Raw genomic sequence first — 27,902 nt, 5'->3', positions numbered from 1 at the left:
TGGCCACAAGACCAGCCTGAAGACTAAGCACATAAATGATAATCAGCACCTCTGTGATGTTGATTTGCCTGGCCTTGTCCCTATTGTTCTAAATGCTCTAGACCCTTAAGATACCCATGTGCACAGCGATAGGAGCAGGTACCTCCTTGCATGTTGTTACAGCATATGATTGTGGTAACTAAAAGCAAAGCGAGAAATACCACTGTCTCTTGAGCAGGTTGTCCATGATGGCCTGGGATGTGGCTTCAAAGCAGAATATCATAGTCCTTCAATTCTAAGTGCCCTGTTGGATCACCTGAGCAGGTCTGCAGTCCATCCTCACAAATGGAGGTTGAATCTAGATATCTTCCATAAATTTATCATGCTTTTGGAGAACCCAGACACAAACCTGCTTGCCCTAAGAACCACCAAATTCCAAAATCCTGTTCCAGGTATCCCTGCAGTTTTCATTCAGCTGGAACAAAAGCCTTCTGTGTACCTTCCCCTCTCTCCCTGTTATTTCCAAGGTTCTGAGGAAGACTGTCAAGACGGGGCCAACTTGATTCTGATTGCACCACTATGGTCAACACAACACTGCACTGGTTCTCCCTGCTCAAGGGGTTTAGTGGAAGAAGCACAAGGGTGGTCTTCATTTTATGCTGTCTTTTGTCTCGGCAATTGTGGATCTCTGTGCATCCAAATCTAAAACCGCTAAGACTTGCAGCCTGTAGGATAAAACATATTAATTCTGCAGTGGAAATACTTCCCCTGGAAGTCTTGAGCATCATTAAGGAGGCTAGGAAACTTGTGGCTGGCTCTGAACTGTAGAGGGGATAAAGCTTTGAGTTGGCACTGGAAGAACAAGGCAAGTGGAGATTTGGAGTGAGCAATAATTGCCAGCTCGCCTGCTTGGGAAGGACTGAGTAGGAGTCCAGTGACTAAGGCTTTTAAAGTGAAACTCTGATATAACTGGAGGATAGTCTTGGCTTATCAAGCCAGTGACAGCAATTCTTATAAACATGGGTGGGGGCACTGGCATGCAGAGGGGATGGCATAGTAGGCCCTTGTGGAAATGCAGATGTTCATGTCAGTTACCAAGAGTTAGGGTTAGGGCGTAATAGAAAAAAACATTCACGACTGCTTGAGTGATGGGCCAACATGGTTGGCTCTTGCCCTGTAAGGCAAGAATATGCTGATTGAAATCAGGGAACTGATGGCTGTCAGGCAGTGGGCAAGCAAAAACATCCCCAAAAAAGGATGCTAGGAGGTCTAATACTAAGAAATCCTACCTGGCAAAGTTAACCATATTCTCCTTTTACTATAGAGCTAATGGTGTTCAGCCCATGACAGCTTTTGTTCAGCAAGCCCTCCTTTACCTTTGCACCTTATTTGACTGGGACATTCCTTATTGCATCACTTAAGATGCACCTTTCAGCCATTTCAGCCTCCTTACCTGTAGAATCACCATTAGCAGCTGGACTCTCAGTGAAGTAGTTCTTGAAAATAGAAATGTACTTTATTAAGGATGCTAGTGCATCCTCCTTGGGACTGTAATATTACTTTAGAAAACGAACCTTTGCCCTTTTGAGCTTGCAGGGTCAGCCCCTTTGAAATTCCTTTCCTGAGAAATGTTTCTGGTAGCCATTACCTCACCTGGGAAGATTTGTAAATTGTGCACCCTTAAATGCAGATCACCTTGTATGGTCTTTAACAAAGGGAGGTTGATCCCTAAGACGTCTGTCTCACTCATGGCAAAAGTGGTCATAGAAATGGCACTCAGACAGGCCTGCAAGCTTCCCATGATCTTTCCAAATCCACAAAACATAGGGAAAAAATCTTGAACCTTTTGGATATGCATAAACAGCAAAGATTTTACCTAGGTAGGACATAGAATTGCAAACAGAATTGACCAGCTTTATGTATCCTTCATGCTACACAAAAGAGTAAGACCTTTCTCTAAACAGACCCCTTCTATATTGTTGATTGTCTTCTGTTTATGAGCAGTATACCAAAACAGTACAAGGCCAGATCAGGTCACACTGAGGAAGGGAAGCTTATAGTGCAGGAGCATTTTTCGGGAACATCACAGTGCAAAATATATCTGAGGCAGCAACATGAATGTCCATTTATACATTTTCTATATACCACAAGCAGATAGTATTTAAGGATGCAAAACAGAATGTGGCACTGCAGTGTCTTAATGCACCCACTCCCTCACTCTGTGCCAACTACTTTACTGTACTGTAGAAGCGATCCTTATAATGAACATAGTGCTAGTGTGTGAACACCTTAACTGCAGTTATTCAAGTGCAATCACTACTTCAGTATAGACTCCTTTCCTTTATTGATGCCTCTTTGGCTGTTATTTGGGGAAAAAATTCTCCCTTTCTGTGAGGCATCTTCTTCCTTTAAAGGATGGACTTTCTAGCGATTTTTGTGGGCATGATCAGTTGGTTTAATTGAGAACCCTTTAGTCAGAAAAAAAATTAAGAAGGTAGGGGCACCTGTTCCCCTTTTGTATCTTGTGTACTGCTGATATCTGTGGAGTTGGAGACAGGGTGGATAGTTGAAAGTCTACTTATCAGATATTTCCTACATGGGTTTCAGGTGGAAAAGCAAGAAATTTGTTCATAGGAGGTTACCAGGGTAATGGCCGTAGGGCTTTTACAAGCCTAGCCATGCAAAAAACCCATGTACCCTAACTAACCATAGTTAGATGGTCGTTGTTAGCAGAGCAATTCTGTGATCAGCACCGACTACCCCTGTACATGGACATAGATGCCAACCCTGGGGTGAATTTCTGGTCACCCATCCAGTTGTCAAGGTTGCGCTTAAACCTTGACAGTTGGATAGCTGACTCATGAATGCACATTTTGTTTTATTGTGAGGTAAAGTTCAGAGTTAATATGTATATATGTATAAATAACAAGGTATGAATGGTATCTCTCCCCCTCCCTACATCCGGGGGGGGGGGGGGTGCAGAAGAAAAAGACCTCAAAGCCACCTGTGGAAATGTTTGTAAAAAGGTATTGATAGTTTGAATATTTGATATTTTGGGTAGTAATCACTATTTTGACACTAAAGAGTACATTAATGATCACTATTGGATCACATTACTGTCATGAAAGCCTTTCCACGTGTTACGATTCACAAAACTTCAGTAATTTTAAGTATTACCTGATCTGATGTTGTCCTTTTCATTCTTCCTCATTATTGGGTCTCATATCCAACTCAGCTGTATTTTACAGACTTGTATCCTAATCTCAGACTCCTCCCTCTACCCACAGTGCTCTACCCTCTCAACAGCTTCCTCAGATCTCGTTTTATGCTTCAGTGAACAGATGCAAATTTCTGATCTCGAGCAAATGCAAGCAGTTTAAACTAAGTTTTTTCCTCCAGTTTCTATATTTCTCTCCCTTTTGAACACCTTTTCTGTTTCTTTCTTTACCTCCCCTCCCAGTAAGTTTTTTTAAACACATTAGGGTCTTTTTTTGCCTTTCTTTCTCCCTCTCCATTTTCTTGTCAGGGCCTTTCCTACCTTTTCGTCTTTCTGTAAAGAAAAAAAAATACTTTAACTGCATGTGGTTATTTTTTGTCTAGTTTTTTATCGTTGTTGGGTGAGACTGTTAAGTCTGTCATTAAGCTGTTTCCCTTTTTGCACTAGTGGGCCTATCTTCTTGTCAGACAGGTTCTATTGATATTTTTCAGCAAACTGTTCTTTTCTTCTGTGATAGCGTCAGAATGTCAGACAAACCTTCGGGTTTTAAGCACTCTTCTGCCTGTTCTTATAAGATTCCTGAGTCAGACACGCATGGGAAATGTGTATACTGCCTAGGGCCAGAACATTTACGGTCTTCCTGTCCTAACTGTCAGGGTTTTAACCCTAGAGCAATCGCAGACCGCAGGAATAAGTTGATCCTAAAAGGGCTGTTGCCTACATCATCTTCATCTTCTCCGGGGGCTAAGAGTCATCATGGATCCTCTTAAATGTTAGAAGGACTCATCAGAGCCACCAGTGAAGGTTCCAAAGCCTCAGATCCAACCTCCTTGGATCCGAGAACAACTTCTACTACTTCACATCCAAAACGCTGCTTTGATCCAACAGAAGTCATTTCTGTTCTAGGTTCCCTAGGCCTTCTACCTCCACCTCGGATCCTAAATCTAAGGATCCTACAGCTAGGAGCCAAACTCCTGAATACTCAGTCAGGACTGTTTCATAAGCCTTACCTGCAGTGTTATTACAAACTCCTAAGAGACACAAGAGGCCTGCTTCAACTACTTCCTCCAGGTCCTCTAGGAGTTTCTCCGATATGGACATAGGATGATGTGGAGATTCCTCAAAACCCTGATTCAGATAGGGGTTTTGTCAACTCTGTCCCTCTTTGGGTCCGTGAGTGTTCCTGCCAAAACTGTCCAATCTCCTTCTCCAATCCAACAAACCATTTTGGAGTCCAAAGATCCTAGATACCCGAGAGAGTTGCTGTTGAATCCGAGGAAGCTCCCTTCCTTGACTCTGACAGTTACCCTGACTTGCTCTGCTCCAATGTCAGATCAGAGTGGGTCTTGGATCTGAGAAGTCTGTGTCGGATCAAAGGGTAGGGGTTCCGCTCTGACTTTGTCGGATCCATTCCTTCCCCTCAGGGCTTGGGCTCTCAACAGCTTGGGTCCAGTTTCATCTGGAAGCTGAGGCCCCTGGTTTGTTCCCGTCCTCTCTTCCTCAGCTGTGAGAGAGAGAGAGAGGAGAGTTCACTGGGTCTGTCAGCTTTTCAAGTTGTGGAAAGGGTTTTCTCTTCTCATAGGGATCCAACCTCTCTTATCTGTGGTCCTCCCCACTGCTCTCCATTGGATCTGAGTACTGAGCCTGCCACGAGAAGTCCCCAAGATCTTCCCCCAAAGGGGGCCCCCTCTTCTTCTAATACCTCCCCTGACCATCCCTCAGAGGAGGTCCATCATAAGAAGACATGCAAAAGGAGGCACATAGACACCCCTCTGGAGTCCCTCACAGAGATCACAGATTTCAGTGAGGGAGAAGGATCCCCACCAGATGATGTCTCCTTTGGGGACATCTTAGAGATCCTTAGGCAAAGAGGTGGTTGGTATACTCAAAATCCTTCTACTGAGGAGTCCGTGTTTTTGGAGGCTTTCGGGGTGGGCCCATCTACGTCTTGGTGACCCCCACCTCCCCGGCGGAAGACATGATAAACCTAGTCTCCCACCAGGCCTAGAAGGAGATGAACACTATTGAACCCATCCTCAAGTGCACCAATAAATTGTTACCTCCCCCAAGGACAGACTGTATTGGAATAAGGGTGTTCCAGTGGATGCCATGGTTGTGTCAGCAGCTACCAAAAAGGAGCTAGTTGAGCAGAGCTCCTCTGTCCACCCATCTAACAGGAAGTCCAGAGCAATGGACAGATTTGGTAACCTCGGCTACCTTTGCTCTGAGGTCTTTGAACTACTTGGCACACTTCACTCGTTTGCAGAGAAACTTGGTCAAGGAGCTTTCCAACTCTCTTGCAGAGAGCATGTCAGCGGAACATTTCAAAAAAAAAAAATCTCCCCATCTGACTGCTTTTGCTTCTGTAACAAATTCTTCCATGAGACTCCTCTCCCATGTGGCAGGGGGCACCTCACTGGCAGCTGGCTCAGGTATTGCAGTCAGGAGACATGCCTGGATGAAGCTTTGTGATTTTGCAGAGCCCTTTAAATAATCATTTGTTAATGCCCCCTTTGATGGCTCCTCCTTGTTTGGGCCATCTGTGAAAGATACCTTAATCCACAGTGAACAAGAAGGAAAGACTCTTTCTGCTGTGGGGATCATGATGTTCTTCGTGTTTCACTGTTTCAGTCATTACATTTGGGTTATCTGCTTTCAGGTAGCCCTCAGTCGGCCTGATTAACAAAGTCTTGGGTCCTGCATCTGTTGCTGTCCCCTTCTTTCATGACGTCAGGTCATCAGGGGTATAAAACATGCAGCCGACGCCATTACATCAGTCTTTCTTGCCGTGCGGTGCCCGAAGCAGAAGCAGTTCGCAAGTGCCGGTCGGCCGACTCCTGAAATTTTCGTTTTCGAGTTTCAGAACCGAAGTCTTCAACTAAAGCTAAGTACCCTGTTGGGGAAACTTTTTCTTGCTCTTTACCGATGTCAGTAAAAGTTAATTGCATTACTTGTGGAAAGCAAATACCTCATAAAGATTTTCATTCGTACTGTATTCCTTGCCTAGGCCCTGACCACGACGTACCTTTCTGTCAATTTTGTGCTTTATTTAATCAGCACACTATCCATCGTCGGTATATTTTCACCTCTAAATATTTCGTTTCTCAGTTTAATTATCCAGAAATATCGTCAGTTAGCCATCCGACTACCAGAATTCCGAAAAAATGCAAAGATAAGGACAGGGACAGGCGGCCGAGGTCCAAAACTGCCGACGACGCTTCTCCTAAGCCAGTCGCCAGTTCGCCGGTACTCAGTAAGGTGCTTACGCAGCTCTTGATACCCGCTATTTCTGATTCGCAGGCCTCTACTGAGACTCATTCGGAGTCCGGTATGCCGCAAGATGCTTCAACAATGGAACCCGCAGATGTCTCTACCTTGGATGGGTCTGGAGCCGCTGTGCAGGCACTGGCTTCTGAAGGTGTATTCAGGCCTACGGACATGCATATTAAACTGACGCCTCCTTCTTCACTTAGGCCTAAATCTCAAACCATGCCTAAAAAACCGACACCCAGGCCACATGCTCAGGCCTCTATGCCTAAAAAACAAATGATAAGAATAGCTGAAGATTTAATAACTCTAATCAGGGGTAGCCAACCCCCCCCCCCTTCTAAGAGGCCTATGACTGAAGTTGTTTATGAATCTTCTGACCAGGATTCTGTTTTTTCTGATTCTTCTGATGATCTAGATTTGCCCTTAACTACTTCTGAGGATTCTGATGCAGAGAACTCCATTCCCTCTGCTTCCCCTCCAGAGGATTTTTCCTTTGGGGAAACCTTACATACTCTAAGGGAGCATTTCCACTGGGGAAAGCCAGGATTTTTCTGATTCAAAAAAGAGGCTTAGGGATTTCTTTCATCTACCTCAGCATAGGCCTTTAGCTATTCCTCCTGTACTAGACATTGTTGATGATGCTTTTTCGGAATCTAGTTTGGCCCCTGATTCCTTGCCTCATGCTCCCAGAAAACCTGACAGATACTACAGGGTCCCTGAGTCACACAAGTTCCTTTTTAAAAATCCTATTGCAGATCCAGAGACTATTTCACAGGGGCCCAAGGGCATTAAGGCTTCTACTGCTAAAAATCCTACCCCTTCTGATAGAGACTCCAGGGCGCTGGATAGATGGGATAAGAAGGTTTACACGTCTGCAACCTTGGCCATTAGGGCTTTAAACTGCCAGTTTCATATGTTAAAGTATCAGCAACATGTTATTGGAATGCTTAAACAGAAAATTATGTTGATTCCTGACTGTGTGGAAAATAAAGAATTACAGGATTTAATGCATTCTGCTGAACAAGTTGGAAAACATACTTTGCAGTGTGGTTTTGATTCATTAGAGGCTTCTTGCAGTGCTGCTGTTACTGGGTCTGTGCTCAGAAGGCATGCTTGGCTAAAGGAGCAATATTTGCCTGATCATGTTAAAGCTAAATTGTTGGATGCTCCCTTAAATCAGGACCACCTGTTTGGCAACAAGGCTGAGGAAGTTCTTAAAAAGATGGAAGATAAAGCTAAATCTATGCAAACTGTTAAAGATTTCTTATAAGTTCAGCCTCCTAGATTTAGTAGGCACTGGCCCTCTAAGAATTGATCCTTTCCAGCCCCTTCCAGGTCTTCTCAAGCCAAACCCAGACACAGCAAAAGCCCCAGGTTTCAGTCTCAGGGGACACACAGGACTAAGCAATGGGGGGGCTCCACTTCCAAATCTGGAAGTAATAAGACTCCCCCCATGGTAAACTGTCTCAGTGACTTCCATTTAAAATTTCCAAGCACTTATCAACTGACTGCCCATTTGGGGGGAAAGATTGCTCTTCATGCAAAGAACTGGGAACTCATTACCCAGGACAAATGGGTTTTAAATATAGTGTCCCAGGGATAATGATTTCACTTCCACACATTGTCAACACCAGTCAGGTGGCCGGACCTACCCCCGAATCAGTGGGCAGAGGCCCAAAAACAAGTACTTTCTCTCTTAAGCACGGGAGCTATTCAGCTGGTACTGGAAGAGGAAAAGGAACAAGGTTTCTACTTGAGACTTTTCCTGGTACCCAGAAAAGACAATTCATGGTGTCCTATCCTGGACCTGTCTACTCTAAACACCTTTTTGAAGATTCCAAAATTCAAGATGCTGGCTCTTCACCAATTACTTCCTATGCTAGGCAAAGATGCCTGGTTGACAACACTAGATTTAGAAGAAGCATACCTGCACATCCCAGTCAGGGAATCTTGCAGAAGATACATATGCTTCAAAGCAGGCTACACGCACTATCAGTTCTCTGCACTTCCCTTTGGCTTATCTACTGTGCCCAGGGTATTCACAAAGTGCCTAGCTCCAGTTATTGCATTTTGCAGGCAAAGAAATATTCAAATATACCCATACCTGGACGATTGTCTAATTCAGGCAGAAAGCCAGGACATACTTTTGAATTATCTGGCCTTTGTACAAAGGGTTCTAACTTGTCTGGGTACACCATAAATGAAAAAAAAATCACACCTGGTACCCTGTTAACAAATTATATTCCTGGGAGCAAGCTTGAATACAACTTCCCAGATGGCTTACCTCACACCAGAGAAACAAATTCATTTGACAACCTTCTGCAAAAAAGTGGACACAAAAACCCTGCTATCTGCAAGACAAATACTGCAAGCCTTGGGGTTCATGGCCTCCTGCATTCTTCTAATTCCATGTGCAAGACTGCATATGAGGAAACTACAGTAGTATCTAAAAAGCCTATGGTGTCAACATTCTCAGGATCTAGAAGCATTGATTCCTGTCATACCTTGCCTACGCCTAGAATTCACACCTTTCACACCACCCCCTGCCGCCCAAACCCTAACAGACACATCAGACTATGCATGGGGGGCTCACCTGGCAGGGAAGTGCATTCAGGGCAAATGGAACCCAAGTCAAATGCACCTGCATATCAATCAAAAAGAAATGTTAGCTGTACAGAATGCTCTGACGGCCTTCAAGGACCACATTCTTCCAGGACAACTTATGGTAAAGACGGACAACACCACTGTTATGCGGTACATAAACAAGCAGGGGGGTACACATTCTTACCCCCTCTGCAGACTAGCCATGGCATTGTGGAACACAGCCTTGAGCTACCAAGTGCACCTACAAGCTCAATTTCTGCCAGGAAAATTAAATACACTGGCAGACAGACTAAGCAGAAACTTCATGGACCCACACGAGTGGAAACTGGAACCAAGGATTTTCAACATGTTGACAAGCAAATGGGGAGCCCAGATATAGACCTGTTTGCCTCTCCCCAGAACTACCAATTGGACATATTTTGCACAAGGACTCCCCACAAGCAAGCCTGGAAAGTGGATGCTCTGTCCTTCATCTGAAAAAAACTATCAGTCTATGCCTTTCCCCCTCTTCCTCTTCTCACCAAAGTACTACTAAAAATCAAACAGGACAGGATGATTTTGATTGCTCCAGACTGGCCACGCCAACACTGGTACCCCCTCCTGCACAGTGTGTCACTGTTATCCCCATGGAACCTACCTCAGACTCCTTCCCTGTTGTCTCAGCAGGAGAACCAGATTCTGCACCCTCAGCTTCTAACTCTGAACCTTGCAGCCTGGCTAATTACATAATCTCTCCTTTACCATCCCTCAGTAAACCTGAGATGGATATTTTAGAGGCAAGGAGGCCTAGTACTAGAAAATCTTATGCTGAAAAATGGAAAAGAGTCTGTGCTTGGAACCAATCTCAAGGAATGAGCACAGCAGCGCCCAATTTACCTCAGATTTTACAATACTTAACTGAGATGCTTCACAAGGGCCTGTCTTTTTCCTCCATTAAAATCCACGCCTCTGCCTTTTCAGTTCATTGTAACACAGAACCTCCCCTCTTCTCTCATCCAGGGGCCAAAAATTTGAGACCACCCAGGAGAGCTCCAACCCCAGCCTGGGACCTTAACTTTGTTTTGGAGAAACTCACTTGACTCGCTTTCGAGCCAGCTGCTACTGCAGACTTAAAATTTCTTTCTTGGAAAACAGCTTTCCTTTTAGCAGTCACTTCAGCTAGAAGGGTATCTGAATTACAGGCCCTTATGGCAGTGGAGCCTTTCATCATCTTTCATGTGGACAGGGTGTCCCTCAGAACCAGTCCATCCTTCATGCCCAAGGTGGTATGCAGTGTGGCTCTTAATCAGTCTATTCATTTGCCAACCTTCTTTCCCAATCCACAGAACAAAGGGGAACGGATACTGCATTCCTTAGATGTGCACAGACAACTTAGATTCTACTTGGACAAGACTAAACCTCAAAGGAAATCTGAACAACTGCTGGTTGCATTTGCTGCAGGGGCAGAGGGGAAGGCTATTTCAAAGCAAACCATTTCCAAATGGATAGGCCATTGCATTCATTTCTGCTATAAGCACCATGGGAAACCTATCCCCCAGGGGATCAGACCTCACTCCTCCAGGGCTGCATCTACTTCCACAGCTGTTCTCAGAGGCGTCCCTACCAGGGACATCATAGAAGCTGCTACCTGGAGTTCTGTACATACTTTCACCAAGCATTATCATTTGCCAATCTTCTCTAAATCCAGAACTGGCTTTGCCACTGCAGTCTTGCAGGGTCTTATAGCTGGTCCTAATGCTATCTAAATTCCTTCTCCCAACCATAGCTTTGTGAATCTTCCCAAATGTAATGACTGCAACAGTGAAACATGAAGAACATAGTACAGTTGTGTACACTTACCATAAATGTAGATGTTCATGTGTATTCACTGTTGCAGTCCTGGTTACCCTCCCTCCAGCCCCCTAACTTCTTTTGGCTATGCCTCTACTTTCTATTACTATGCTTAAAAGCCTTTTTGGTGTATTTGTTTTTTTGTTGGAGGTGTATCATTGTACTTTTATATTTAATTGTTCCCCATTAGGGGGGCACCTGACATCTGGGGCAAGAAAAACTGATGTAATGGCGTTGGCTGCATGTTTTATACCCCTGACGACCTGACATTATAGAAGAAGGGACAGCAACTGACGCAGGACCCAAGACTTTGTAAATCAGGCCGGCTGAGGGCTACCTGCAAGCAGATAACCCAAATATAATGACTGCAACAGTGAATACACTCGAACATCTACATTTATGGTAAGTGTACACAACTGTATTTTTTCTACTTCTCATCTTATTTTCTACAGATATCAGTGAGGTAGTAAGAAGACTTGGTTCCAAAAATCCCAAGGGTCTTTTCATGATCAGCATGTGGATTCTTCCTCCAGAGGCAGAGGTAGAAGTTTTAATGGAGAAAGCTGCCCCAGGGGCAGAGGGGGGTCTGCAGAATCAGGGCTACAGAGAACCCTTTTCTGATAGGCCCTATCAGCTCTCCTGAAGCGTTGCCTGGCTGTTCGGCTCTATAGGCAGTCGGGGGTTGTTTTTCACTGTACCTAATTGCCTGGACTAATCTTACAAAAAATGCTTTGGTACTAAGCATAATATCCAGAGGTTACTACTCTCCCTTTTTCCTTCCACCGCCACAAAGGCAGACGAGTCTCCCCGATGTTCCACTCAGTCAGAGGGAGCATGTAATAATGCAGTAATAGAGGTTCAAAAAGTACTGCAAAAAATGAGTTATCTAAGAGGTCCCAACTGAACAAAGAGAATCCGGAACCTACTCCCACTTCTTTTTAGTGCCAGAGAAAACAAGGGACCTTGAGACCTCTTCTGTATCTAAGCAGTCTGAGCCTGTATGTAAAGAAGTCAAAGTTCCAGATGGTCATGGTTCAGTTCTTTCTACCTCTTTTGTGAAAGGACAATTGGATGTGCTTTGTGGACTTGCAGTACATGTACTATCACATCAAAACAGACAGATGCTCCAGAAGTCATCTGTGCTTCAGGCTCGGAGCCAGCCATTACCAATTTAGAGTTCTGCCCTGTGGACTTATTACAGTTCCCAAGGTGTTTATCAGATGCATGACAGTGGTTGCAGCTCACCTGAGTCTGCAGGGATTCCACGTGTTTCTGTATCTAGACAACTGGCTCCTAACTGCCACAACCAGGCATCAATTAATTCAAGCCAGGGATCATCTGTTTCAGACCTCCAGCTCCCTGGGCATCACTATAAATCTAGTCAAATCAGTCTCTTCTCCAGTTCAAAGGCTGGTGTTCATTGGTGCTCTGTTGGATACTTTAAATAAAATGGCCTCATTACTCCCTCATCATATAAAGACATTGAGACACCAGGTACAGTCCATTCTAGATATTCCATCTCCACCTGCAATATTAAGCACTAGGGCTTTTGGATTAAGCACTTGGGCTTCAGACCAGTTGTTTTACATTAGGAAGGTTTATGGCCTACACTGTGGTGGCAGGACAGGTAGCTTACATCCTTCTAAGTTGGGAACTGCTGACTGAGGGCTCAGTGTCTGTTATTCTAAAAGTGTATTAGTTCTGGTTTAACCACTTGGGCTTCAGGCCAGTTATTTTACATTAAGAAGGTTCGTGGTCTGCACTCTTGTGGGAGGAGAGGCTGGACTCTGCCCTTCTGTGGTTAAAGGCTTATAGTGCCTGCATATTTGAATTGTTTCTTACTGAAAATGGTACACCTTGTCTGCTGTAGCATAGACTAGATCCAGGCCTGCTGAATCTAGCTTTGTTTGTATGCTTGTTGTTTGTTTGCTTGTTATTTTCCTGAAATTCTAATTCCACCTAAAATGCGGCTTTTCAGTGCTTCTGTGGATCCCTAGTGATATCTGTATTGCTTACTGTACTTATTTCCTTGTTTCACTTGAAAGAAAGTTACTGTTTGTCATTTTTGCATTTAAGTTACCTGTAACACATTGCATTTAAGTTACCTGGCACTTGCTCACTAAGTCAGCACTAAAAAATTAAAAGCACTACACCCTCACAAACTCCCCTTGAGTACCTTGTTCCCCATTGGCCCTTTTTTTAAATTATAAAGGAATTCCCAATACTGTTCTAGCATGTCCAAAGGTTAGTTGTCAGTCTCCTCTCCAGTCCAGCTGGTGAATCTGGGAATCTTGAGGCAATGTTACAACTGCCTCATGTACACAGACAACCCTCTCCTCCTCCCAACAAATTCCAACACATGTGAGAGATGCAACCATATAGCTAAACTGGAGGGTAAGCTCTCTCAACTCAGTACTGGCGTAACCAGTCAGGAGGAGAAGGAAACAACACTCACTACAATTCCAGTCTCACATAGACCTACCACGACAGCAAACCAAACACATAAACACACAAAAACATATTCAGAGGTTCTAAATAAAAATCTGCCTAAGCAGCAGAGACCTCGAAAGCAGACACCCAAGCAACCGCTACCCCAAAACAAAACACTTGCAACACATAGCTCACAAAGCCAGTGTGCCGAACAGTCAAAGCCCTTAAGGCTAAACAACACACCTGATACACTTGTAATAGGTGACTCTATCGTCAGGCACACTGACGTCCCGCTCACCAGGCTGAACAAGGAGAAGGTCACGGTGAGCTGCCTGTCGGGCACTAGGATCCGCCACATAACACAAGCACTCAGGTCACTCCAAGGTAAGTACAAATATGACTCAGTCATTGTCCATGCTGGTGTGAATGACCCGAGACGTAACTCCCTGGACTACATGAAAAGAGACATAGAGGAGCTCTCTGAGCATGTAGCCCAGGCCGGTATAACCCTGACCTTGAGTAGCATCTTACCCTCACCAATAATGATGCCACAATATGAAGACAAGATGATCAATTTCAACAACTGGCTTAAGTATTGGTGTCATTCAAAGGGGATCCAATGCCTGTCAGCCTGGGATGACATGCTCGACAAGCCACGATGCTTCGCTATGGACGGCTTGCACCTGTCACCCCTGGGCTTTCGGATATTGGCAAAGGCTCTTGCTACCCCCATAGTGCCTTTTTTAGGTAAGGCTCAAAAAACAAACCCACCTCCATAGGTATCACAAGGGATAAGAAACTAAGAGTAATGCTACTCAGCGCCAGAAGTCTAAACCTCAAGATGCCTTTTCGAAACTCTCCTTAGCATGGAGAACATCGATATCTGTGCAGTAACAGAAACTTGGTTCAAGGCTCCCGAGGGAAACCCCAGCACTACCAGGTTACACCTCATACCATGCTTTTCGGCCCCAAAACTTGGACCGAACCACAAAAGGAGGGAGAGTATCAATATTCGTCAAAGATACCCACACCTCCAGGTTGGTGGCACATCATGAAGCATCAGAGACTATCCATGTGCAACTATCAGTGGGTAAAACTGCCTTCCAGTTTATAGCCTGCTACAGACCACCCTCCCAAACCCAGGAACCCCACTCAGCCTTCCTGAGAACACTGGAAAATATGAAGGTCTCTCCAAATACCATTATATTGGGCGACTTCAACTACCCAAACATAGACTGGGAGCATTACTCTAGCTCCAACACCCTAGCCCAAAGGTTCCTAGAATTTATAAACTCAAATGCTGTGGAACAACTTGTTACCACTCCCACAAGAGGGGAAAACATACTGGACCTGATCATCACCAACATGGGGACTCTATGCTCCAGACCAGAAGTGTATCCCTCACTGGTAAAATCAGACCATAAACTAATCTCACTGGATATTCACATCCCGACCCCACCCCCTGCCCAGAAAACCACAGTGAAAAACTTCTCTAAAGCAAATTTCACACTCCTCAAAACCGAGGTGGAATCCTTCAAAGCCCCCGGGCCTGTGGGAAATATGGCCAGACCACAGAATCCTTTATAAACGCATTCTATAAACACCTTCAGGAATGCATGGATCATGCAATCCCAAATAAACCAAGACCCAATCCTCCAAAGGCAGACGTCCTGTCTGGTGGACCCCAGCCATAAACAAACTATACAATAGAAGGAGGAAGCTACTACATGATAGAGCAAAATCCCAAAAAAGGGAAGGCATCTCTGATCAGTATTAGTAAAAAACTACGGGCACTCATAAAATCGTCTAAGGCCAGCTTCAAGAGAAAAATTGCACAGGACACTAAGGATAATCACAAGGCTTTCTTTAGTTATGTTAGGAACCTGGGTGGGAATTCCCAGATATGCTCAGAATTCGTCCAAAATGACAAAAGATACACCGAACCCACAGACATTGCCAACATCCTGACAGGTTCAGCGCAACCCCCCCCCCCACCAAAAGGGCAAATATCTATTCCAGCAGAGTGCTGCCCCCTGAGATCTCAGATGCTCAGGTAAGAGCCGCCCTCTCCAAAGCAAAAAACACAGCATCAATGGGACCAGACGGTGTCCCGGGCTGCGTCCTACATGAACTCCAAGAAGAGCTAAACCCAAACATAAAACTACTGTTCAATCTCAGCCTTACTACAGGATATGTACCAAAAGAGTGGCGTACAGCAACAGTGGTCCCTGATAAAAACTGTGACCAGGATAAAATAGCACATAAGGTTTGGAAACTCAGATGTTATGATTTACTGCTTCTGCGGCCTTTCTTTGAAGAACTATTCTTATGTCTTTTATCCAAATTCACTTTCTTTTGCATCCTTGCAAGAGCATTCTGATGTGACAGGCTGTTAATGCATTGAATCCTATATGCCTGTTGTGGAATTTTTGCATGTCATACATGACCATTTTTTTGTCTTAACCTGAAGGTTGAGTAAAAATAATAATTGATTGGTTTCTTATTAACATTTGAATTATTTCATAAAAAAACTTTTCCACTTTTTTCTTACAGGTTACCAAAGTAGGAGGCTTACCAGCTGGTGTTGTCGATGTTTGGGAGTTCTTAGGAAAGCCAGAACACTGTCGTTATACATGGGATACCAAAATGAACAGCAACAAAAATGCAGCTTACAAGTGTCAGTTACGCTTTGATCGCATACTGTTTCGAAATGCCAAGGGCACACACATAATTCCTCAAACAATGGACCTTATAGGATTAGATAAATTGGATTGTGGCAAATTTCCAAGTGACCACTGGGGACTTTTTTGTGCATTTACTCTAATTTTATAAAGCCTTTAATAAAACAGTTCCTTGATTTAATTTTATGTTAAATTTTAGTGGTGTATATGAAGCCTATTATGCCTATATTTTATGAATGTTAAGAGTGTGGTCATTTAAATAAAGTAATATAACTTTTAGAGCACATCTGATTTGTAATTGGTCTGTAGATCCAAAAATATATCATCTTATGGGATCAAGGAGCCATTCACAATTTTATTTATTTATTTATTTTATTTTACATTTGTTGACCGGGATAGTCCGACTGGATGCATGTCCATTTTCAGCGGAGGCCCGGGGAGAAAAGCTCCAAGGGTAAGCAGATACAGCATTACATAATACCAGCATTACATATTACAAACAGACTATTTAAAGATTACATAAGTAAGCAAGTTAAACAAGTTCCACAGGTTACAGTTAATCCTGAGAACAAATCAGGATTAAATTAAATTACACAGTAAACTGGTTAACAGATTTTTACACATTCTAGAGAGAGTTAGCCAGGCTTGATATATTAACATAGCCAGTTAAGTGACAAATGTTGTTTGAATCTAGTTTTAAATTGACCTAAGGTGGAAAGTAAGGTAATATCAGCTGGAAGAGAGTTCCAGGATCTACTTACAGAGTTTGCAAAGAGAGAATCACCGGCTGTGTTATTAATTTTGCTAGTCTGAATTAGTAGTTTGTTAGAGGATCGAAGCGGTCTAGGATTGTTATAGGGGGTGATAATATTTTTAAGTGCAGGAGTATTGTCCGGATTATAGAGGATTTTATAGGCCATAATCAGTTGGTTATACTGGATTAGGCTGGGTAGTTCAAGCCATCCAAGCTGATTTAGATTGATGCAATGATGTGTCCTAAAAGGCAGCCCAGTGGCAAACCTGGCAATGTGGTTGTAGCAAATTGAGAGTTTAAGGACAGTCTTGTTCAAATTTGAGAGTGGAGGGGATGCATACAGAAGGGTTGAAAGAAGGTGAGAGCGAGCTATGGCAATTTTAGCTGGAGGGGTTAGGAAGGCTTTTATTCTGTAAAGTGACCCTAGTTTTTTATTGATGGTTTTGATAGTTTGGTTAACATGTAGGTCAAATTTTAGATTATTGTCTATGATGACACCTAATAGTTTTGTAGATGGGTCAGGGGAGATTATTGTGCCATCATTTGATTTTATGGTAAAGGTGAAGGCGGTAGACCTACATGTTGAATAACAGCATTTTAGTTTTTTTGGGATTTAGGATCAGACGATGTTCAGAAAGCCAGTTTTCTATTGTATTAAAGGTGGTCTGGGTAGCTGACCATAACTCTACTGGAGATGTGGCTGAGCAAATCAGAGTAGAGTCATCAGCATATTGGATACAGCTGACTTTTGGGATGACAGTATAAAGGTCGTTAATGAAGATGGAGAACAGCAAGGGCCCTAGTATAGAGCCTTGTGGTACTCCGAGGGTGTTAGGTAGAAGGTTAGAGAGTTTGTTCTGCCAGAGGACAGCCTGCTGTCGACCATTCAGGTAGGATTGAAACCATTGGAGGACTCCAGTATCTAGACAGAATGTTTGCAGGGTGTGGATTAAAAGTTGGTGATCAACCATATCGAATGCCTTTGAAAGATCCAAAAAGAGGGCTGAGGATATATAATTATTGTTGCGATTATGGTTTATGGTGTTAGTAAAGGCTAGGAGGGCTGAAGTAGTGCTGTGATGAGGACGGAAGCCATGCTGAGTGTCTGCCATAAGGCGATTTTGGATTAGGGGGTGCATGAGTTGTCTGTGAATACATTTTTCCATAATCTTTGCAAGTGGAGAGAGTATAGCTATTGGCCTATAATTGGAGAATTCAGTAGAGCTGCCTCCTTTGTGAAGTGGGATTACATAGGATATTTTCCAGATGGTGGGAATTTTAGCTTCTACTATGGTTCTATTGATTAGTATTGAGGCAGGGTAAGCAATAGCATCAGCTGATTTTGTGGGTACTCGGCAGGAGTTGATCAGCAGAAAGTGTAGTGGGTTTTAATTTTTGATCAAGGTGCGGATAAGTGAAGTGGCGACTGGTTGGAAGCTGAGCATAAGTAGGTTTCTAGGGTGCTACTTTCGGGACCAGGGAGCTAGGAGGTAGTTGGCTAGCTAGGGCTTGAATTGTCTCAGTAAAGAATTGGTTAAAACTATCAGAAACATCTTCAGGGTTTTATCAATAGTAGTAGCAGGGATTGGGGTTGAAGTTTGTCCAGGATGTAGTAGATTATTTAAACCTGCCCAAAACTTCTGAGGGTTATTTTGATTTACTGTCTGTAAATTACAGTAGTATTGTTTTGTCTTGTAAAATTGATTTTTAGTTTAGTTCCTGGATTGCCTGTATTTAATGTGATCTTGAGGGTCTTTAGAAGAGCATACATAAAGCCCATGCTTTGTTTCTAAGGCTAATTTTGAGTTTAGAATCTATAGAAAGCCATGGTGCAGTTTTTGCCTTGGTTCTCTTTGAACGAACAGATGCATGCAAATCAAGGATCTCAAGGAATTTGTTGTTAAAGTATGCTACTGCTTCCTCTAAGGGGAGGTGTTTTAGAATAGACCAATTACATGAGTTTAGTTCTTGTTGGAATTTGGCAGGGTCAAAGTGTTTATTGTTTCTAACCTTTCTGAGTAAGGATTGTTGGGAATTAATGGTTTTGTGCTTAATTACATATGTGAGAAGGTGATCGCTTAAACCATTAAGGAGAGTACCAGAGGTGTACAGTTGGGGATGACTGTTTGAGTACCCAGTCAAGTATACTTTCTTTTTGGTTGGGTTTACCTATCTTGGTAGAGGTGGATATGATTTGTGTAAATGCATGCAGGTTAATATGGGTGGTTGGGGATTCTAAGGAACAGGTGCCCCAGTCTATGTTAAAGTCTCCAAGTAGTAGGGTTTCTTGGGGGTAGTGACATGATAGCCAGTGCAGGATATCTTCAAATGTAGATATATTGTTACCTGGGGGAATGTACATACAGATGATATTAATGCATTTATTTTTATTAAGTTGCAATTTGGTGGCAATAATCTCTGAGTTATTAATCTGAGGAGGTTATATTACATCTATGGTGACATTCAACTCAGATTTATAGAGTACAGCTACCCCACCCCCCTTTCTCGAAGCACGATCCAACCTGTGTATGTTGTACCCAGGTGGTAACACTTCATTGTCTTTAGTGGTAGGTTTTAACCAGGTTTCAGATAAACAGAGAATTTCAGGGGAGTGGACATCCAGAAGTGCATGCAATTCATGTACCTTGTTATTAATGCTTCTAATATTGAGATGACAGACTAGGAGAGAGTTAGTTGGCATATTAATTGTAGGTTTGTAGCTTAGATTACAAGTAGAGGGGGTATGTGTATCTGAAGTGAGTGGGCCAGGGTTGGAGTGAATATCACCACCAAGTATTAGGTTGAGTCTATACTTGGTGATGAACTTCAGGAATTTGTTTATTAGTTTGTGGTAGTGTTTGGTTTGTAGTTTGTGAAACAGGCTTACTTCGACTGGTATGACAAACGCACGTCACTTCATTTAGTGTGGCGATATATCTGCTGTGCTTTTAATTAACCTTTACTATAATGTTTACCACTGATGGCTATGATTCTTCTGTGTGTACTGCATATTTATTACTGTCTACTCTATAATATGCACAAGAAGTTTTCAGTCATGGCATCCAAGTGCGAAACTGTAATTTTCTGTAGCTCCCTGCTCTTCCATTCCTCAAACATAGTATTCAAAAATCTTTATCTCAGATTCATTTTTTTCACTTGGCTGTGATTTTTGTTTCCTGTGATAGATTCCTTTCATTGTTACACGTAGTTTTGTTTGATTTATTTATTTATTTGACCTTTGTTAACCGGGTTAGTCCAACTGAGCCAAAGGCCCATTTTTAGTGGAGACCCGAGGAGAAAAGCTCCAGTTAGTTCACAATCTTGTAAAAATTATAAACATACAAAAATGAACAGTTGTACAGAAGACATAACATGAGTAATATTAGCAACAGTTAACATCATTACATAACGTAGATGAGATAATAAAAGTAACAAGATTACAGAATTGGTACAAGATATAAGATGCACTTAATCTATTTGATGGAGACATGGTGCTAATACAATTATTATGCTTTAAATTCAGGAATATATTTTGAATATAAAATCCAGAAAAAATTATACAGAATTACAAGACAAAGAGAAGAGGAGAAAAGAAAGGGAGTAATACAGATTAGATGAGTAGACCATGAGTAAATGATAAATTTGTCATGTGGGGATTAGACACAGGCAGTAACAACTCCTTAGTAGATAGTTTTTAAGTTCATGTTTAAGCAGGTATTTTTGGGAGATCTGTCTTGTATTAAGGGGAAGTGTGTTCCAGGCATGGGCTACAGAGTACTTATAGAGAAAAATTCCAATATTCTTGTTAGGTTTGTAGATATCAAGGAGGAGTTTGTTGGTTGTACAAAGGAGATGACAGGGGTTGTAATAAGATACTAGGTTACAGATGGAAGGGCTGGAAGAGGCTCCATTCAGGATTGAATGGGTAATGAGTAGTTGCTGAAGTAGTAGTTGGTTAGAGAATTTGGGCCATTGGAGTGCTTTAAGGACAAGACAGTGATGGGAATTGTAAAGACTACTGGCAAATCTGGCAATTTTATTATACATCTCTTCAAGTTTGGAGAGTAGAGTAGTTTGAGTATTTGTAAGAATAGGTGCTGCATACATAAGACAAAGTAATAGAGACTGGGCTAGGGTATTTTGGAGGAAGGTGTAAGGAATTTCTGATTACGATAGAGTAGACAAAGTTTCTGTTGTGTTTTCTTTATACAATGTTGGATGTATATGTCATATTTTAATTCATCAATAATGACGGCTAGTAGTTTGGTATGGGGTTCAGGTTTAACGGTGGTATTGTTGAGGGAGATGATGGAAAAGGATTTGTGATGTGCCAGTGTTTTAGGAAGGAAGAGAAGGAGTTAAGATATTTTAGGATTAAGTACGAGTTGATTGTCAGAGAGCCATGTTTTGACAGAAGAAAAGGAGTTCTGAGTTAGAGACGAGAGATCAGGGATGCTATGTGCAGTGGTAGTAAGAGTAGAATCGTTGCATATTGAAGGAGTGTTGTGAGGTTACTGGCAGAATGTGGATTCTTAGTGAAAATATTGAACAAGAGGGGGCCTAAGATAGGTCCTTGTGGAACACAAGTGTTGACAAGTTGGAAGGGGGAAAAGGCAGTTTGCCAGTGAATGGATTGTTGTCTGTTGGTGAGGTAATTTGAGAACCAGTTTAAGGAGGAAGTAGAGAGCCAGAGGTTGGAAAGTTTAGCTAGAAGTTTAGAGTGCGAGACAGTGTTGAAAGTTTTAGAGAGATCAAAAAATAAACAGGAGACTAACATGTTGTTGTCCTGGGCCTCAGCTACTGTATGAGTGAAGGAAGGTAGTGCAGTGGTTGGGTATAAAGCCATTTTGGGTAGATGTAAGCAGGTTATTATCAAGCAGGTGTTTGAGTAGCTGGGTGTGAATACACTTTTCCAGAATTTTAGAAATGGGGGACTGGATGGCGATGGGTCTGTAGTTAGATGGATTGGTAGAGTTTCCTCCCTTATGAAGAGGAATTATGTAGACGGATTTCCATAAATCAGGGATATAGGCTTCAGTAATGGAACAATTTATGAGTATGGAGATGGGGTAGGCAATGGATTCTGCAGCAATTTTGAGAAAGAAGACAGGCAGTTTATCAGCAGAGGGGGGGAGCAAGGTTTGAGGTTTAGAAAGGAGGGATTTGATGAAGGAAGTGGGGACAGATTTGAAACAGAAGGTATTGAAGGTCATCATGTTTGGGGGTGAAGGGGAGATAGTGGAAGTATTACTATTTTGTGTATCAAGAGGAATTATGTTGGGGGTAAAGGAGGGGAAGAGGAGGTATTACTATTTTGTGTAAGTTTTCGGATTGTTTCAATGAAATAGTTGTAAGGAGAGTGGCAGTTTCATTAGCAGTATTCTGTGGGAAGGGGTTGAGAATTGGAGGATTGCCAGGATAAAGAAGATGATTAATGGAATTCCAGAATTTTTTTTTTTATTTTTATGTGGGTTACGTTGGTTGGAACAGAAGAAAGTTTTCTTGTAGTTGTTACCAAGTTTTTTGGACAGGTTTCTGAGCTCCTTATATTTTTGAAGTAAAATATGGGACTTATTTTTGACCCAGGCTTTCCAGATACTGTCTCCTTTATGTGTAATGGAGTGGGTATGTTTTGTGAGCCAGTGAGCAGAGTTAGATTTTATTCTGATTTTTCTGATCGGTACCATGGAGTTAAGCATGTCTAGGAATATTTTATTAAAAGATGTTATGGCCTCATTGAGAGGGAAGTATTGAAGGAACAACCATTTTACATTAGAGAAAGTGGAATTAAAAGTGTCAGGGTTGAATTGGTTGAGTTTACAACAATCTCTCTAGAGGTGGTCTTTAGGAGTATGTTTGGAGAATCTCTGGATAAAGGTTGGGAAGTGGTTGTTAAAAGAGTTAGGAAGTGTGCCAGGGATATGACAAAGGTTGGGATGTGAGGTGAGAATCCAATCCAGGGTAGGACCAATGGTGGAGTTTTTGTTAGTAGAGGATATAAGCTGGTGGAAGCCGTGAAGGTTGAGACTATGACTAGGAGATGAAGTAGAAAGTTTGACCCAATCAATGTTAACGTCACCAAGAAGAATGTTTTCATATGTTCTTTTATTAGTAAGCCAGGAGAGAATGTTCTCTGATGGGGATATTATTTCCTTGAGGTATGTAGATGGAGGCTATGGCAAATTTTTTATGTGGATTTAGATGGCAGTTGACATTAAGAAGTTCTGCAGGCTCAAAGTTGGGTATAGAAACAGAGTGGAGAGAGAACAAGTTGTTCAGTCTAAAGGATGGCAACACCTCCACTCCTCTTGTTGCTGCTGCTTTTTACTGTTGCTTAGCTTTACAGAAGTATCAAGACTTCCCATATACTATAAAATTACAGTTTACCATTTTTGCTGTAACAGAAACTATCCTTTCAGTGTTACTGATGTTGAGAGCCATCACATAAATTCAGGTAATCACCCAATTCAGCTTTCTTTCGTATTGATGTGCTTAGCAGTGAAGGAAATATTTGTTTTAAATGTTAGTAATAATAAACAAAATAATATTTGTTTGCTGAAATAACAACTGTATGTCCAAAATGAACTGGAAGTGGAAGCTATAGAGTGGAACTGAATGGTTGGGATCTCTGTAGTTCATCTAGGAAATATTGCAGTTCTGTAGAAACTTGCGACACAGAAAGGTCTGCTTTGTAAAAGTAACAATACAGATTGATGTTTAAAGGACAAGTACTTCATTCCAATATTTCTGCCTAGTACACACAGATACCAAAGTGATTCCAGACTCCAAGCAATAGTTGGGAGTCTGTACTGCTGGTCTTTTTGGTTGCATATTTGTAGAACTCCATATATTATATAAATTTTAGCAAAGGGACTAAATCTTCAGGTTTTTGAGCTGTTACTGAGTGTATCATGTGGCTGGCTTCTGTAGTCCTTAACTGATGTGTTCGCTTGGTACAATTTTGTTTTAATGTGAACTATTTGCCCACCTTGTCAAATCAAATTAGCAGCAAAAAGTAAAATATTATTGAACTCATTATATGCTTCAGTCCCTTGTATAGTTTAACAGTCTCTCCATACTCATGTTCACATTGTGGCAGTCTTTCTTGATAGTGGTCTTCATCTCAAGTGCTCTGTTTTGTGTATTGTGCAATAACAGAGTAAAAGAGGGCATTCTTGTGAGTTTTTGCATCTTGCACACCATACCTTGCACTTTCTTAAAGAGGTCAGGAACAGCAACTCTGCTTCAGTTATATGTGACTGACAGCTAATCTATCTAGCACCTAGTAAAGCATTGTCACGCAATGTATAATATTTTATATTACTAATTTTCTTTAATTGCGTGGAGAAAAGCAACATGTTGATGGCCAGAAATGAGGGAACATAACCAGTTTGTGTATTGTAGTATTGCAACATAACACCAATCCTTACTTTTGTCACACAAATTTCTCCCAACAGCTAACTCTTTGGGAAAGAGTTTCATTGTAGCAGTTAAGTGCTCATTGTAACATTGTACTGATCTCAGTAAGATACATTCAAGATGTGAAATTGTGGGCAGTGACTCAACAGTGAAAACTACAGAAATAATGTGGTCTTTCTGGTGTCATGCAGCCTGAGCAAATTCCTTTCAGAAGCAACATACACATTTGATTAAGAAACTAGATAGTGAGACCTCCATGATAGGAAAAAAAGGTAAATTAATTTGAAAAGTGCTGAGTGGTTCCTTACCACCAGGCTGCACCTAGGTGATGATGTAGAGAGAGAGAAAGCAACTTGGGGATAGAACTAACCCCACTAGAAGTTAGAGTTGTCTTTTACGTTGTAGGACATGCTGGAAAGAATAAAGGCACATTTGAACTTTGCATGTTACAAACCTTTCTTCATGTCTAAGTTGTGGGAGTTTTTTTGAGGCTGCGATATTACTTTCATTTTCCTACAGGGTACAAGTGATTTTTATGTAGTGTTTTTTGGTGTTAATCTTTCCCAGAGCAATCCAATATTTAAAACAAATCATACAGAGAGAGAGAGAGAGAGATGAATAAGCTTAAAGTATTTCTGAAGCGGAGCAATCATTGTCTGATAATGTATGCCGTTTTAATGATCATTATGCAAGTAGTTGGACTGTGACAAACTGTATGCTTAAAATATTTAGGTAGACATGATATGAAATAATGCCATGCCATCTTTTCTGAGAACAGTAATGGAGTAATGTTACACATTGGGGGAAGGTGTTGCTAATCAACAGGAGTTATTTAATCCTGATGAATCTGCATGATTAATACTGCACTGAGTATCTATAGGTTTGTCTAAGTAAGGGCAGTCATATTTAGAATTAAGGATGTCTTGGTGAGCCTGCTTTAAGATCATTATGTACCTCATAATGGGTTATCTAGACTGGAAAGCGATTGTACGGTAATTGACTGAAACACCCCCCTGAACACTCTGCTCAACTACTTACTTTTGATTTTTGACTGCCTACTACCGATTTTACATATTTATTAAATGGTTGTGTTCACTTGTCATTGAGTTGTTTTTACATCCTTTATGTGCCTGTGGCTCTAGTGGACTGTCCAGGGGTGTTTCAGACCATTATTATTGTTTATTTAACCTCCTGTTCATTCACTGGGATTTGTGATTAGATATTATACTATGAAGAATGTCTTGATTGGATTAAATACTCCCATCAACCCTTATATAGAGCATGTGGATGTTGCTGCAGACATGTAGACACTTTGATTTCTTTCCCTTTGCTGAAGGTAGGAATATTTTCAATACTTAAGCAACGAAAATGTATTTGGTGAATTATTTGGGGTTCAGGCCCATAACCTGCTATGACTTTGCAGTACAGTGACATTGTACATCAGGCAACTGCAGTGTTAGAAGTAATTTCTGGAAGATAATACAATATATGTGATTGTTTACATAGAATCTAAGATGGATTTTCTCATCTTTATAAATGCCTTTCTCATGCTGCTTGTGCTAGCTTTTAAGACTTCTTAAGGGGTAATGTCCAGAGGACGGGCTTGACCTAAAGGGCAATATTACTCTGAGAGTTTGATTCCAAAGATCAAAGACTTCACATTTTAACAATGTTGTGGCAAATGTCTTGATAGACAAAGTGAAGGAAAAAGAAAAAAAAATCTCTCTGTCAACTAGTAAGACCTTCTCAGGCTAGGGTAGACTCTTTAGAAGAAGAAGAGTTTGTTTGTGTGACTGATAGGCTCCAGGACCCCAAAATTTGTAGGCTGTGTACAGCCTCCTTCAAGAAGCAGTCTTAACTCCATTTTCTCTGATGAAGATGCGTATTCAGAAGAAAAAATTCCACAAATTGAAAGTGGTTCTCACGCGTTCAAATTAGCATCAGCAGATGTGAATGTACAACATTACCTAAACTATATGAGTTCTACCCCACTGCCACCAAACAGCTTCTCAACTCTTAAGATCATCCTCCATACACACTTAACTGGCAAGAGCTACTATAAAAAGACAGAGCTTCAGAGCTTTGTTGCTGTCAAATGTGCTCCTTTGGCAGGCTTTCTGAAACTGTCAGTCAGCTAGTGATAACTTTGAGACTGGACAGATAAGTCCCCTGTTAAGGAAAACCTTCCGCAAACGTATTTTTTCTGTCAGTGATTTTTTTTTTTTTTTGTTAGGAAACTTGTAGATTTTAGACTGTTTATTCCTGTCAGGGGAAATATTTTGTGTGAATGCATCTATGAAAATCTGTGTAAAATATTAATTTTTTTTAGTTTTCTTCCTGCTATTTTTTGCAGGTTTTATGTGTTAAGGGCAAAATACACTGCTTGGAGAGAGTGCCATTGTTTTTTCGTACCTCAGAATCACCATTGTTTACTGACCTTTTCAGGCTCAGCTACCCATCTTCAGTGCTTCAATCATGGCCAAATCTATGGAGCAGTTAACTGATGTCCGGACCTTCCCCTTCCCGGCTCCATTCCCCCAGCTTTTCGCCGGGGCCGGAGGAGGATGAGGCCCAGTCTCCTTCGAGGTCATCGAGGTGGCACTCCCGTCCCACCTCGGTGGCCTCTTCCAGATCCACTAGAAGCCTAACAGATGCAGACTTGGACCGGATGATGAGAAGGTTCCTCCAGGCCCAGCTGCAGATGGGAGTGCTCCTGCCTCCCCCCCCCCTCCGGAGGGGAGCTCGACACCTTTTTTCACCCCGATTGCTCCTTCCCCGACCCGCTTTTCGAGTTCGGGGTCTATGGAGTCAAGTAGTGTCGGAGCCGGGGGAATGTCGGCACCGATGGAGTCTGGTACTTCAGCGCCGACAGTGCCCTCGAGCCTGTCGGGTCCCTTTTCTTTGGAGCCGAGAGTTGTGCTTCGGATCTGAGGTGGTCAGTATGCCTTCGGCTCCGGGTAGGTCGGAGCGTACTGGCCCTTCGGATCCGGCCCCGATCTGCTCGTCAGATCCGAGGGAGGGTCTGCTCTCGGATCCTAGAGAGAGTGGCTCTCCTTCGGCATTTGACGTGGTGGAGAGGGTTCTGTCGAGGGATTCCAGGCCCCCGGCCTTAGCTAATGCTCCACCCTGCACTCCCTCGCAAATGGGTCCGACTTCCATCACCCGGCCCCAGGGACAGCCTGCTCAGACGTCCCAGATCGTTCCCTTGTTGGAACAGGATGTGGTTGGTGAGGCCTCCTCGGACAGCCCCCCCGAGGAGGTTCCTCACAAACGCAAGTGCAAAAGGAGGCACTTGGACTCCCCTGAGTCCTTAACAGAGGACACGGATTTGGAGGAGGGGAAGGTTCCCCAAGATCACCCCCCCGAAGACGTCTCATTTGGAGACATCATGGAGATGTTCAGGATCAGGGGGGGGTGGTCTGCCCAAAAGCCTACCTCGGACGAGTCCGTGTTCCTGGAGGCGTTTGAAGCAGGCCCGTCTACCTCTTGGGTGTCCCCTCCGGCTGATCCCCTGGTAGATTTGATCACTACCAGGGCATGGAAGGAGCCAGACACTGTGGAGCCCGTCCCTAAGAGGCACGACAGAATTCTCAGCCCCCCTTCGGACAGGTCTCATTGGAGCAAGAGAACCCCTGTAGATGCCATGTTGGTGGCAGCGGCCACCAAAAGGGAACTGGCCCAAGAGAGTCCCCCGGTCCATCCCTGACAAGGAGTCTCA

The 27,902-nt window shown here is 42.6% G+C and overlaps 1 protein-coding gene across 2 annotated transcripts in view; it reads left to right on the top strand.

Annotated features, from left to right (window-relative positions):
• TDP2 (tyrosyl-DNA phosphodiesterase 2) overlaps window positions 1–16,297 on the top strand; it is a 594,646-nt gene extending 578,349 nt beyond the window's left edge. For both annotated transcript variants that reach the window (XM_044065748.1, XM_044065749.1), the window contains one exon: window positions 15,884–16,297. In XM_044065748.1, the coding sequence (XP_043921683.1) occupies window positions 15,884–16,162 (279 nt within the window). In that variant the 3' untranslated portion in view covers window positions 16,163–16,297. The remainder of the gene's footprint in view (window positions 1–15,883) is intronic.
• Window positions 16,298–27,902: the final 11,605 nt, after the last annotated feature.

The sequence above is a fragment of the Protopterus annectens genome, chromosome 3.part0, assembly GCF_019279795.1.
Source record: "Protopterus annectens isolate FY-2018-M chromosome 3.part0, PAN1.0, whole genome shotgun sequence".
Lineage (NCBI taxonomy): Eukaryota > Metazoa > Chordata > Ceratodontiformes > Protopteridae > Protopterus > Protopterus annectens.
The sequence above is the reverse complement of the archived record's forward strand: the minus strand, read 5'-3'. Positions and strand labels throughout refer to the sequence as shown.